The sequence below is a fragment of the Rhinolophus sinicus genome, linkage group LG01 (assembly GCF_036562045.2).
Source record: "Rhinolophus sinicus isolate RSC01 linkage group LG01, ASM3656204v1, whole genome shotgun sequence".
Taxonomy (NCBI): domain Eukaryota; kingdom Metazoa; phylum Chordata; class Mammalia; order Chiroptera; family Rhinolophidae; genus Rhinolophus; species Rhinolophus sinicus.
The window spans coordinates 171,155,673-171,168,052 of NC_133751.1; the positions used below are offsets into that span (position 1 = coordinate 171,155,673).

The window sequence follows — 12,380 nt, forward strand, 5'->3', positions numbered from 1 at the left end:
CTGTGTAAGGACAAATAACTGTTATCACACAAAAGTTTGATGTAAATTGCAGAAAGCAGAGTGTCTGTTAGAGATTGGAATTTCCTAATTCTTCATTCTGCCAGATTAGCAAATATTGCAAACAATAAGAAATAGTGCTTTTACTTTCACCACAGGAAGGGACTGGGGTTAACTTTAAGAAAGGCCAAGGCCTTTTCATAAAAACCTCTTCTCTTTGCCTGAAATTAATGTTATGAAACAAACACTTCTGTTATAGTAACTCATAATTATTTCAAAATAGATTTATATACGGAGAATATTCTATGAAGCATGAACACAATATCCAAAAAATTTTCAGGGTTTTTATTTTTTTATAATCTATACATAATTGTATTTAATCAACATATAAACCACTACCCAAAGCCAAAACATGAAGTTCCCATTTTAATTAGATATACTAACTCAAGAATCTCTCAAGGCCTTCAAATTTCCCATCTTCTAAAACAGGGGTTGGCAAACTTTTTCTGGAAGGACCACATAGTAAATATTTCAGGCTTTGCAGGCCTTACAATCTCTGTTGCAACTACTCAAAACAGCCATAAGTAATACAGAAATAGATGAGTACAGCTGTGTCCCAATAAAGCTTCATTTATAGACACTGATACTTGAATTTCATGTAATTTTTCACATGTCATGAAATACTAGTCTTTGATTTCTTTCTCCAACCATTTAAAAACGCAGAAAGCATTCTCTGCTGGTGGGATATATGAAAAACAGGCAGCAGACCAGATGTGGGCCATGTGCCGTACGTAGTTTGCCGACCCCTGCTCCAAAATAATACCTTCAACATCCAGTCACTTCAAAATTTCAAATCATTGCTTCCCAGAGATTTAAAGTAATTATTCAAATCTTCATCAGTAACTTCTTTTAGATCAGCTGGTTTCCACTTTGGACTCTGGTCTTTATCTATTAAAACTGTCAAGTGAAGACATAAGAAATGTTAGTTCACTTCTTTCTGGTATTACAAGATTTTAATTAACTGAATTGACAGAAACTATCTTTTACTAGGCGTATTTTTCTATAGCATATTTATTCTTTTTCTACAAAGTTTGAAGTTTTGTATGTGTTTCATTTTTCTTATAAATTCAGCCCGCACAGCGTTGGGACAGATAGCAATGCCCTGATGATGGCCAGGTGGTTACTTTCTAACCTGCAAAGCCTGATGCCTCTTGCTTGAATCCCGCCCACTGAACTAATGCAGTGGCTTAAGGCTCAGTTAGGACTCTTTCCTTCTTCAAACAAAACTGTAAATGAAATCTCCCTGCTATAAAACAGCTAAAACTAAAGTTGGTGTGGTTTAAAGGGAAGGCAGGAGAAGGTGGAGGGCCCAGATCTGCCTTCTAAGCGTCTCCACAGTGATATGAGAGGAAAATCACTTAGGGTAGAGGAAAAGGAACTTTATACATAATTAAATGTGGATACTGCCATTTTGCTGAGCCCTGTAGATAACACAGCTCTGAATTAAAATACCAGACCGCCTTCAGGTTATCATGAGAAACCCATTTTCTCTTATTTCAGTGTAGTCATCATTTAGTGTGGTATCCCCACAGGACTGTGAGTATGAGGCAATCTGCAAGCTCTCCTTTAACACGTGAGGGTCATGGCCATTTCCTGGCTGTGACAATATACTATTTATACAAACGCTGCCATGTGGGAAACTGGGGGAGGGTACACAGGACCTATCTGTATTATTTCTGACAACTGCACAGGAATCTACAATTATCTCAAACAATTTTTTGTTTAAAGGGAAGGGGGCTGTATTTAGTATGGTAGGGAATTTCAAGCATGCTTAAAATGTGTGTAATTTTGGTGAAGCATGAAAATATTTAAACATACAAACTCTACAGTGAACCTAAAAGACCGCATTTAGCATTAAAAGGCTAAATAATTAAAGAAGTGATCTGGGGAACAAGGAAGCAGGCAGCCTCAGGAGGTGGGGGAGCGGGCAGGGGGCTTTATGAATAATTAAATGTGGATACTGGAGGTTTTTAAGTCTGGCTGCCTAACTTTGGGATTCTGGTATCATCAGATCATGTTGTAATATACTGAACACTGAGGCTGTAATCCCTGCCAACTTTGAAAGTTTTACATTCCCTGGACAAAATAAAAACAACTCTGGAACAGTCTTTCTACAAGAATCTCTTCCCTTTTAAGCCCTCTGGCCAGTGCTACCATATCTACCTCCTTGACCGTCCACTGAAGGGCGAAAGGGAAGAGAATAGTAATAAACTCTGGTGCTATTTTATTTCAAACTAACACAAACTTTTACCTAGCAGAGATAATGGCAACTTCTTGCCATGCAGACAGCTCAGGTTTTTCAGGTCTCATGAGGCACCCACTGAAGTTCCATTTGGTAGCTCTGTAGGGCTGCTAAAATAATCCATTTTTATTTTCTTCTATAACTAGAAAGAAGTCTGTTCTAGATGTTAATAGTAAGAATTTCTGGCAACCATTTCCCTAATTTGCTTTGTTTATTTTACCTAATTTACTAATATGGTTTATAATTAGGAAATTGTAGCAACATTTTGGTTACGCAAGAACACCAGTTTTCCCCAGAATAGAACGCTTTCTGAATAAAAAGGTTGTGCGGAAAGATGAGGCAACACACTTTCTCTTCATTAAAAAGTAGCTTGATAAGCACCTGCGTTATAAATCAGAACTTCATGCCGCTTGGTTTCAATTCTTTCCTTAAAATAACTGACAGTTTATCTAAAAACAATACTTTTTTTTTTTTAAGTTTAAGAAGGGCTGCTGTAAACATATAATGAATTCTTGAGCAACATAACCGAAGTACCACACAGGTCCTCCTAAAACCGTAAGTCTGGGCTCTGATCCACATGCCGGGAATTAATGGGAAAAATGCATATTTTACTTGGTTTCTGTAAAACATTGTTCTCTCCTCTGACTCAACTCCATGTGTCCTCTGAAAGGATTTGAACCCACTGCTGATTTCTGATATTATGTCATGCCATAAATTAAGAGAATTCTACAGCAGTGACCAGTGTTAATCAAAGTTTAAAGCTCAGAGAACATAACCTTTATTCAGATTAAGTATACCTAGAGTCTGATCAATAAAAAATATAAGAAAATTAGATATGCAAAATACATGCAGAGGGAAAGAACTCATACAACAGAAATAACAGCTCTTATTTATAGGGATATGGGCATATATATAAAAGAAATTACTGCAAATTTGCTAGGAATATTAAAAAAAAACACTTCACTTGCCTTTTCTAAGCATACTACCTTTGAAGACAAGCAAAAATAAAAATTAATAAAAACATTAGCAGACATTACTAATAAGGTCATGGTTTTTCTCAAGGTCAGTGTTTACCTGCTCAGGTACAGGCGAGGGGGTGGATGAGGGTCTGACGCTGCTGGGATTACGCCAGGCCAGAACGAAGGAGACAGGAAGGGTAGGGGACGTGAGGGCTTCTTGCAAGGAAATAAATGTACCTTTCAAGGGCGTCAGCAGCAGAGCGAGTTCACAAGCTCATGCTACACGTAGCAGAGGCAATCCACGTGAAAGTAGGAGCAGGATTATGACTCTTACGTATAACTTAGGGAGCAGTGACCAGGTTATTTGATTTTTTTAAACAATATTGGTTTCAAAGACTTATCTTCCCTTATATGGCAATTAGTAGTATTTCGTTTTTTTAAATCTTGCCAATTTTATAGAAGTCTAATTTTCACTAATTAAACAACTATCATATTTAACAGTGTATGCTCACAAAACCTATTTCCATAATAGCCAGCAAGAAAACAAGTATCACTTACCTGCCCTAACGCCTTCGTGAAAGTCGTGTCCTCCCTGAAAGAAAATTGAGATGAAATGGGGCATCCTTATTCCTGAGGACCTCTCTCTAAAGTGGGTGCACTTTTGCCTCCCACTCCCATGGCCACAAGCTCCGCCATGACACCAGACACTGGACCCACTCTGAAACCCACTCTCCTATCTTTATTTGCTCAAGTATCTCCACTGTGGCAAGCCCAGCATTTTACTGAGCTCCACTGATCCTATGGCTTTCTCACCATTTGTTCTGGCTTCACTTTGATCTTCATGCAGCCCAGTTTCCCCAGTCCATTAATATGGTCACTTTTCCCTAAAAATGTCCTCATCTCCCTCAAAACCTTTCCTCCCTTTGTTCGGTCTTTGCAAAATCGCAGCCCCAGTGGAGCCCTACCAGTTACCTCTGCCTGCATTTGAGCAGTTAAATCTTTGCTGCAGAAAAATCATACAAGTGTGACTTGTTTCACTTCCAATTCATGATCACGGATCTCAAACGTTTGGAAAATTGCCCAACAACCATGTTCTCTTCCCAACTCCCCAAGATAATGGTTTACACTGTCTTCTGTCTCAACCTCTACCCCTAGAAAACTCTACTCTTACTATATTCTCGGCAATGACTTTACCTTCTACTTCATTTAAAAAAAAAAAAAGGAGAGAGAAGCCCTAAGCCATGAGCGCTCTCTTCTTCCCACCAGTAAAACACCTGCAGCCCAGCTACAGCCGCCTGCACCATGACTCTTCTGTCCTGACTCTGGAGGAAGGGACCACCCGCCTTTCAAAGGCTATGACATTGTTTTGTACCCCTGAAACTAAAATTAAGAAAACAAAAAAGGCCAGCCCTCCCCTGCATTCCCACACACATGCCCTCTGGCCTTCTCAGGGACTCTGTCTGAGAAGGTTATCCATCCCTTTCCTTTCCTGGCATCATCAAGGTAGGCAATGTAACTTAGTGGCTGAGTGCATGCAGTTCAAAGATCTGGGTTCACCTCCTGGCTCTACTACATAGCAACTGTGTGACCTTGGTATAGTCATTTCTCCAACTCCCAGTTTCCTGAAATGGCAGTATCAACACATTCATCACAGGATTATCTTGATCCATATCCCAGCGGTGCTGACATATAGTAAGTGCTCAGTAAATGTTAACTATTATTAATATCATCAATGTAATCTTTTTCTCTCTACTGGATCATTCTCAATCATGTACAAACCTGTTCTAGTATCTCCCCACCTTACAAAATAAAAAAGAAACCTCACTTGATTCCACAGTCCCAGCTTCTATTATACTTTATTTCTGTTCGAAGAAGAAAGACTCGTATACAGTCTCCACTTCTTTATATCTCATTTACTCCTTTCTTCTCCAGCTGGCCACACTAACTTCTGCTCCGACCATCCTCTGAAATGGCCTGCCCAAATCACCCGGAACGTCAGTGCTGCCAAAGGCAAAGGAGGCCTTTATCCTCAGCTACTGGAGGCTTCGGCAGGCTCCCTCCTCCTTGAAACAGTCCCCTTGCTTTCATGACACCGCACTCCCTGGTCCCCCTATGTCTGTCCTTTCTCTCTTCCACTTCTTTTTCTCCTCCATCTCACTTCGAAATGTTGGAGCTCCTTGGGTCTCAGATCAGGGGTCTCTCATTTTCCTTCTATATGATCTTATCTATTCATTCAATACTCAACACATTAGCAGCTGAGTGATCGATTCTGTTACAAATTAAGATCATGTGACTGCTCTACTCCAAAAAGTGCTTCCCACTTAACTCAGAACAAAAGCCAAAGTCTCCTAAAGACCTTCGAGGCCATATTTCCCTACCCTGTGAGCTCTGACTTCATCTCTCTCTCTCTCTCACCGACCCCCCCAAGCCACTCCATCCACAAGGCCTCCCTGACGTTTCCAGAACAGGCAGGCAGGCGCCCACATCTGAGGCTTTACTTGGGGTGTCATCTTCCTGGATGTTCTTCCTCCAGATACCTGCACAGTTCGCCCCCTCACTTCTTTCAGGATTTTACTCAAAAGGCATCTTCTCAGTGAGGCCTTCTGATCACCCATCTACAAGTCCAACGCTCCCCTCTCTTCTGTATGTACTCTATATCCTCCCTTCCACTTTACTTTTTCTTCTTAGTACTTATAAACAGCACATTTTACACATTTATTACCTGTTTTTAATTTATGTCCCTCAGGAGAAAGTAAGTTCCAAGAGGGCAAAGATTTCGTCTGTTTTGTTCACCTATGTATTCCTGGTGCTGGCACACGGCGAGCACTCTTATTTGTTAAAGCAAATAATCTCTAAGACTTTTTTATAATTGGTGCTAAAGTCTTTCAGATTTAAATCTCTAACGCACATCTCTAAGCTCCAACTCCCAAATGCATTCTTTCCCTCACGTCCATCACCAAGGCCTATCATTTCTATCTCCTCCGTGTGTCTCAAGTCCATTTACTTCTCTCCCTTGCTCCACCCTAGTCTGAGCCACTAAGCCACTCTATGCTGCACCTGGATGACTGCAATACACTCACACCTGGTTTCTACATCCGCTCTTGACCCCTCCTCCCCCACCCCTCCACCCCCCGAACCCCATCTCCACTCAGCAGCATTCATTACCTTAAACCAAATCACTCCCTGCTGAAACCCAAGAGGCTTCCCAGCATACTGATTTCTCACCCTTCAGGTCACAGATGAGTGACACCTCAAAGATGTCTTCCCTGCCCTACTGGTTTTTTTCAGATTTTGTTTTTATCCCAAAGATTTTTATTAAAATATAGCTAACATACAATATTATATTAGTCTCACCTGTAGCTGCCCTACTTTTTTAAAGGTTTCCCTTTGTCTCCCGACTCCCTCCTGTCTCTGCAGCATTCTCTATCACCAACCCCGTACATTTCTTTTAGAGCACTTACCACAATTTGTAATTCTTTTATTTATTTTGTTTACTTGTTCTTTATAGTCTCAGTAGATTATAAATCCCATAAGAACAAGGACAGTGTCATTCTTTCAACAGTGAATCTCTTAGCACAGTGCCTGGCGCACAGCTAACATATTTGCTGGGAGAAGGAAGGAAGAAGGGACTCAATCAAACCAGTGCCCTGCGTGCACAGTGAAAGACATGGGCTGTGTGAGGTAGACCAGTAGTGGTGGAGATGCAGGCCTTGGAGTAAAACCACCTGGTTTCACACACCATGTCTCTGTACCACCTTGGGCAGGTTACTCCTCTATGCGTTTCCGCATCTGTAAAATGGAGACAGTAACAGTACCTACCCTTCTAGAGATGGTAGAAGATTTAATGCAGAGAATGCACATAAAGTGTCTATCATAGTCCCTACTACAATAGACCTCGGCGGCCATTTCTATCCTTCCAGAAGTGACTTTAAGATATGACTAATAGAACTTTATGGTAAAAGGAACTACTCTGAATATCTTAGTAACTATTTCAAGACATGAAAGTCCATTAGGGATTTTTTTCTAGTTACTAAAATATTTCCTTTAGGCCATAAATTTATTAATCTGAAGGCCCTCTACATATAACATAAAAGGGACGATTCTGCTTTTTAAGAGTTTATCTCAAAGAAGAAATCACTGTAACTCGGCTATGTTTCATGAAACCAATAATATTCTCTGTGATTACTGTCTATGTTAAGTGTTTTTACAATGGTACTTTCAATGCTAATCTATTAGTTAAAACATGTAACAGACTAATAACTTCCCTTTGTGCATTTTATACATTTTAGTCTCAGTTTTTCTCATCTCCCCTCTCTCCCCCCCTCCCACCCCTCATTTTACCAATGATGGAATTCAGATATAGAGAGCTTATACTTCTTGCCCAAGGTCAGAGACCATGCTTGAAAAATGGTTAATTTCTATTTTGAATTCCACGAGGTGAGCGGCCTTCCACTTACCTGCAAATGTAACTGCTATTTCATAAAGGATTAGTAACAATCTGGGAGCGATACTTCCACATACCTTAAGCTAACCGGCCTGCTGTGTTTTCAGAGAGTACATTTACAGGTACTTTTAATGTTCTTATCCTTCCCTGTATTTCAGTTCTGCAGTGAGCTTATGTTATATTCCTAACTAGACAATGATAAGCTTAAAAAAAAAATTCTTACCATACAAGCTTGACTCAGTCGATATTCCATAGTTAATACTTCTTGCAAGGTTTTTGAAGACCCCTCCATGAGTTGCCTTAGTGTGATCTTTAGGGATGTTGGAGACATTTTATTAATTGCCTATTAGAGAAAAATTTTTACTAATTTTAGATCAATAGTTCCTTTATTGTCTGTAATAAACTAGGTGAGTTTTGATATAAATCGTATTAAAATTTGCTTCTTCACAGAATTTGATATGACAGTCTCATAAAAGTGAGATTATGCCTTAGCCTAATCCTGCCAAAGCACCAAATACAGGTTTTCTAGCCCCTCACAATTAGAAAACAGATCATTTCACCAGTGGAATAAAATCTATACCTATAACTTAAATAATAAATCTACATTTTGTAGCTTGCCTGATATGAATTATGATCTCAACCAAGTGCTCAAATAGTGATTATGCTTAAATCAACTTAATACACAGCTTAGAAACCACTAATATATCAGAGGGCATTTCCGTTTGTAACATAAAGAAGATACAGTAGAAATACTGTAGCATGTCCTTCCCACTCTGTGACTCTATACAAGTGTCTTAACTACAGTCTTCACCTATAAATAAATGCACTTACTTTGGAAGTAAGGAGAGAAACCTATTCAAGGTACTGTGACATACTCTTCTATCATATTTAAATGTTTAATAAAATAAGACTTCTAAGCCTAACTGCTTGGCTACAATGCTATGTCACTTCCTTGTGAATTTAAAGGTGCTATTCCTAGACCAATAAATGTGTATGACTGAGACTACAACAGCTGCTGCGAGAGCTCCCACTACATGTACAATAAAGTAAGCTAGAGAAAAGAGAATGTTAAGAAAATCATAAGAGAAAATACATTTACAGTGTTTATTGAAAAAACTCTGCGTATCAGTGGACCTGTGTAGTTCAAACCCATGTTGTTCAAGGGTCAGGTATATGAATTAAAAATATTTTCATAAGACAGACATAAGAAGAAACTGGCGTACCAACACCCCAAGGACATTGTAATTTCGAACAACTCTAAGTTTGCTGGCATTGAGCATACAGCCTGAGGGTTCGGACTCTAGAGTCAGACAGTGCTGGGGGGAACCCCAGCTCCACAACCTCCTACATGATTACCCTTAACGCCCTCATTTGTTAAATGGCGATAATACTACTGTCCCTTCCCAAATGGTACGATCAATACAGGATAGTGCAATGTGTCAGAAACCAAGCAAAACAGGTAAGTACATTCACATGTGCATTTTACAAATAAGGAAACCTGACTCTGATATGAATTTGTCCAAGATCACACAGAGCAGGAATCCAAATCCAAGCCTGTTAACTCCAAAACCCACTTCCTTCTATTACATGAGGCTATAAAAGTAGTCAAGGATGTCAGAGGCTGAAGAAATGTGAAAAAGAACAAAGATGGAAAAGCGGACACTGCATCAAGGTGATGAAGAGAAGAAATGAATAAAAACTTGTTTGTGTAGTAATTTTGATGGCAAAAGGGACGACAAAAGGACGGCAGGAAAAAAAAGAGTTAAGGGAAGTCTTTTTGTAAGGGCAGGAAAGCTTTGAAAATAATGGCAGAAAAAAATGTGTCACTAACCCAAGAAGGTAGAACTGAAGATAATGAAAGAGGGAGATGGCTGATGCAATTCGTTCCTAGAGGAGGCAGGAAAGCTTAGAACGAGATATAGAGGGGGTATTTCCCTTGGCAAGGAAGTGAGACATGTGTTAGAGGAATCAAAGAGGGAATGCCAGAAGAGTGTTAAGGAGATCGCATAATATAGCTTTGTTCATTAATAAGGGAACACATTGATAAATGATTAGGACCTAGAACTTTAGCTATGCAAGAAATGTGTGTGGGTATAATCCTACACTCACACAACCTAGTGAATGCATTTCTGCTTCTTGGTAGAACACTGGTCAGTTTTCTAACCAATTTATCTGATGCTTTAAAGATTAGTTGTCTCCTGTATCTCAAAAAGCTAACTTGTTTTTCCTTTATTTTTATCCAATGATTCACATTCTCTTCTCAATTCAACAATATTACTGAACATCTATTACTGAGCATGCGTTAGACACTTCCAGGGAGACAATAACAAACAGGACAGGATCCTTGCACTCAAAAAGCATTTCAAACGAAAGGAAAACTCAGGATACTGCCTCTGCCTCTACCCTCAGGAATCTACTGGAGCACTCAGTAATATTACCTACATTACCAAGAGAAAAACAATATTCAACACGCTTATTGATACAAATAGAAGAACTCTACCAAGAGGCCACAGGGCTGACTGAAGGATTATACAGACAGTTAAGCTCCAACTCTTTCTCCGATTCACTATGTAATCTTAGAAAACGATCTTCTGAGTTTTTTCGTTTATACTAGTTAAATCAACAGATATCAAAAACCCAAAATAACAAACTCATGTTCTATATTACAGTTGGTTAATGTAAAGAGTTTCTAATTAAATCTTTCATTTATGGCTGTCCCCAATTTTTAGAACACTTTCTTCACATTTTAATAGTTCCCTTCGATGTAAGTTTCACCTTTCTGATGGGTAAAATTAAACATTTTCTGTTTAGGTATCCCAAAGGTTTTGTGAACTATCTATTATTCCCCTTAATATTATTAGGTATCTATGATTCCCCTTAATAACTCCCTTCTGCTCAAAGTTCCTGGTGTGGACTCTGTTTTCCACAACAAGTATTCTGATCAGTCAAGAACCTGAAAATATAAAGAAGAAAAACTAAAGTATATGGGATGGTGGGTTGGGAAAAGAAAAAGAGGAAGTAGTAGCACTAATTAAAAAGCAATCATTATTGGTACTTCAGACATTAAAAGATATCATGATCAATTTCCCAATAAATTCAACAATTTAAATGAAAGTAACATATGGTTTGAAAAATATATACTGCCAAAACTGACCCAAGAAGAAAATACATCTGAATAGTCCTATATGGAAATTTAATCAATAATTAAAAGCCTTCTAACAAAGAAATTCAGGTCCAGATGGCTTCACTGATAAAAAAATTTATATAAACTCTTCCAAAAAATAGAAAAAAGGGGCACACTTCCCAATTTTATGAATTTAGCATAACCTAATTACCAAAACCTGACATGGAAATTACAAGAAAAATTACAGACCAATTTAGCTCCTAAACATGATGTAAAAATCCTACGCAAGTATTAGTAAGTGAAATCGAGCAATATGTAAAAAGGATAATACATCATGACCAAATGAGGCTTATTTCAGGAATGCAAAATTAGTTCAATATTCAAAAGTTAGTCATTGTCCCTAGAATAGTTCCCAGTCTATATGATCATTTCATTTTGACAACAGGCACCAATGCAATCCAATGTGAAAGAAGAAAGTCTTTTTAACAAATTGTGTTGGAACTATTAGATAACGATATGTGAAAAAATTAATAGAAATAGAAATAGAAAAATAAGTTAACTTAGACTTCTATAAATTAAAAACTTTTGATTATCAAAAATTAATGTACCCATAAAGGTAAAAGAAAAATCATACGATCATCTCAATAGATGCAGCAAAATGGCTCATGATAAAATCCAACACTCATTCAAAATAATTACATAAAACCTCCCAGCTGATTAGGAATAGAAGAAACTTTCTTATAGTTAATAAAGAATATCCACAGAAAACCTACAACAATCAACATTTTTAATGTTCTTAAAAGCTTTCCCCCTGAGACTGGGAATAAGACAAGGAGGGCTGCAATCATCACTTCTGTTAAACATTTTGCTTGGAGGTGCTAGCTAGTATAGGAAGCTGGGTGTGGGGTGCGGTTGGGGGAGGAAACAAGGCATGAAGAAGGGAGGGGGAAGGGACAGAAAGAAAGAAGAAAGGAAAGGGAAGGTAAGAAATGAAGAAAGAAGGAAAGATTACATCATTACATATATAGAAAATCCAAAGTAATCTAAAACTATTAGAATAAGTGAGTTTAGCAAACAAGGGCAATATACGAAATTTAATTTCAATTATACTTACATAGCTCAACAAATAGAAAATAAAACTTTAAAATTACATTTATAATTGCATCAAAACACATCAAATATCTAGGAATAAATCCAATGAAAGATGTGAAAATGCAAGTCTCCTATGAAGATTAGAAAACATTATTGAGAGAAATGAATGAAGATCTAAATAGAGCAGCATCCTACATTTATGGAACAGAAGATTCAGTACTGCTTTCTTTTTGGGAGTCTGGAATTTTGTTGTGTGAGGCAGAGCGCCTATGTGACCAATCAACAATGAAGACTTCACATGTGTAGTCTCAACTAGCTGCTGGAGGGATTAAGCAAGTCCTCTGTGACTCCACTGGCAAAAAAATGCTTCAGAACTTGCTCCTGGTTTCCTCTAGACTTCACCCCATTTGCTTTTTCCCTTTGCTGTTTTTGCTCTGTGTCCTTCGACTGTATTAAATCCTA

General features: G+C 38.3%; 1 protein-coding gene across 2 annotated transcripts in view; it reads right to left on the reverse strand.

Moving 5' to 3' along the window:
• Positions 1 to 327: 327 nt before the first annotated feature.
• The window catches only part of HIBCH (3-hydroxyisobutyryl-CoA hydrolase), a 76,134-nt gene continuing 64,081 nt past the window's right edge, over positions 328 to 12,380 (reverse strand). The window contains exons 12-14 of one of the 2 annotated variants that reach the window (XM_019740711.2): positions 7,926 to 8,045; positions 3,817 to 3,850; positions 328 to 954 (exon numbers count right to left, since the gene is read on the reverse strand). In XM_019740711.2, coding sequence (XP_019596270.1) covers positions 839 to 954; positions 3,817 to 3,850; positions 7,926 to 8,045 — 270 coding nt within the window. In that variant the 3' untranslated portion in view covers positions 328 to 838. Of the gene's footprint in view, positions 955 to 3,816; positions 3,851 to 6,416; positions 7,048 to 7,925; positions 8,046 to 12,380 lie in introns of those variants that run through there. The other variant, XM_074339398.1, reaches the window with a different exon arrangement.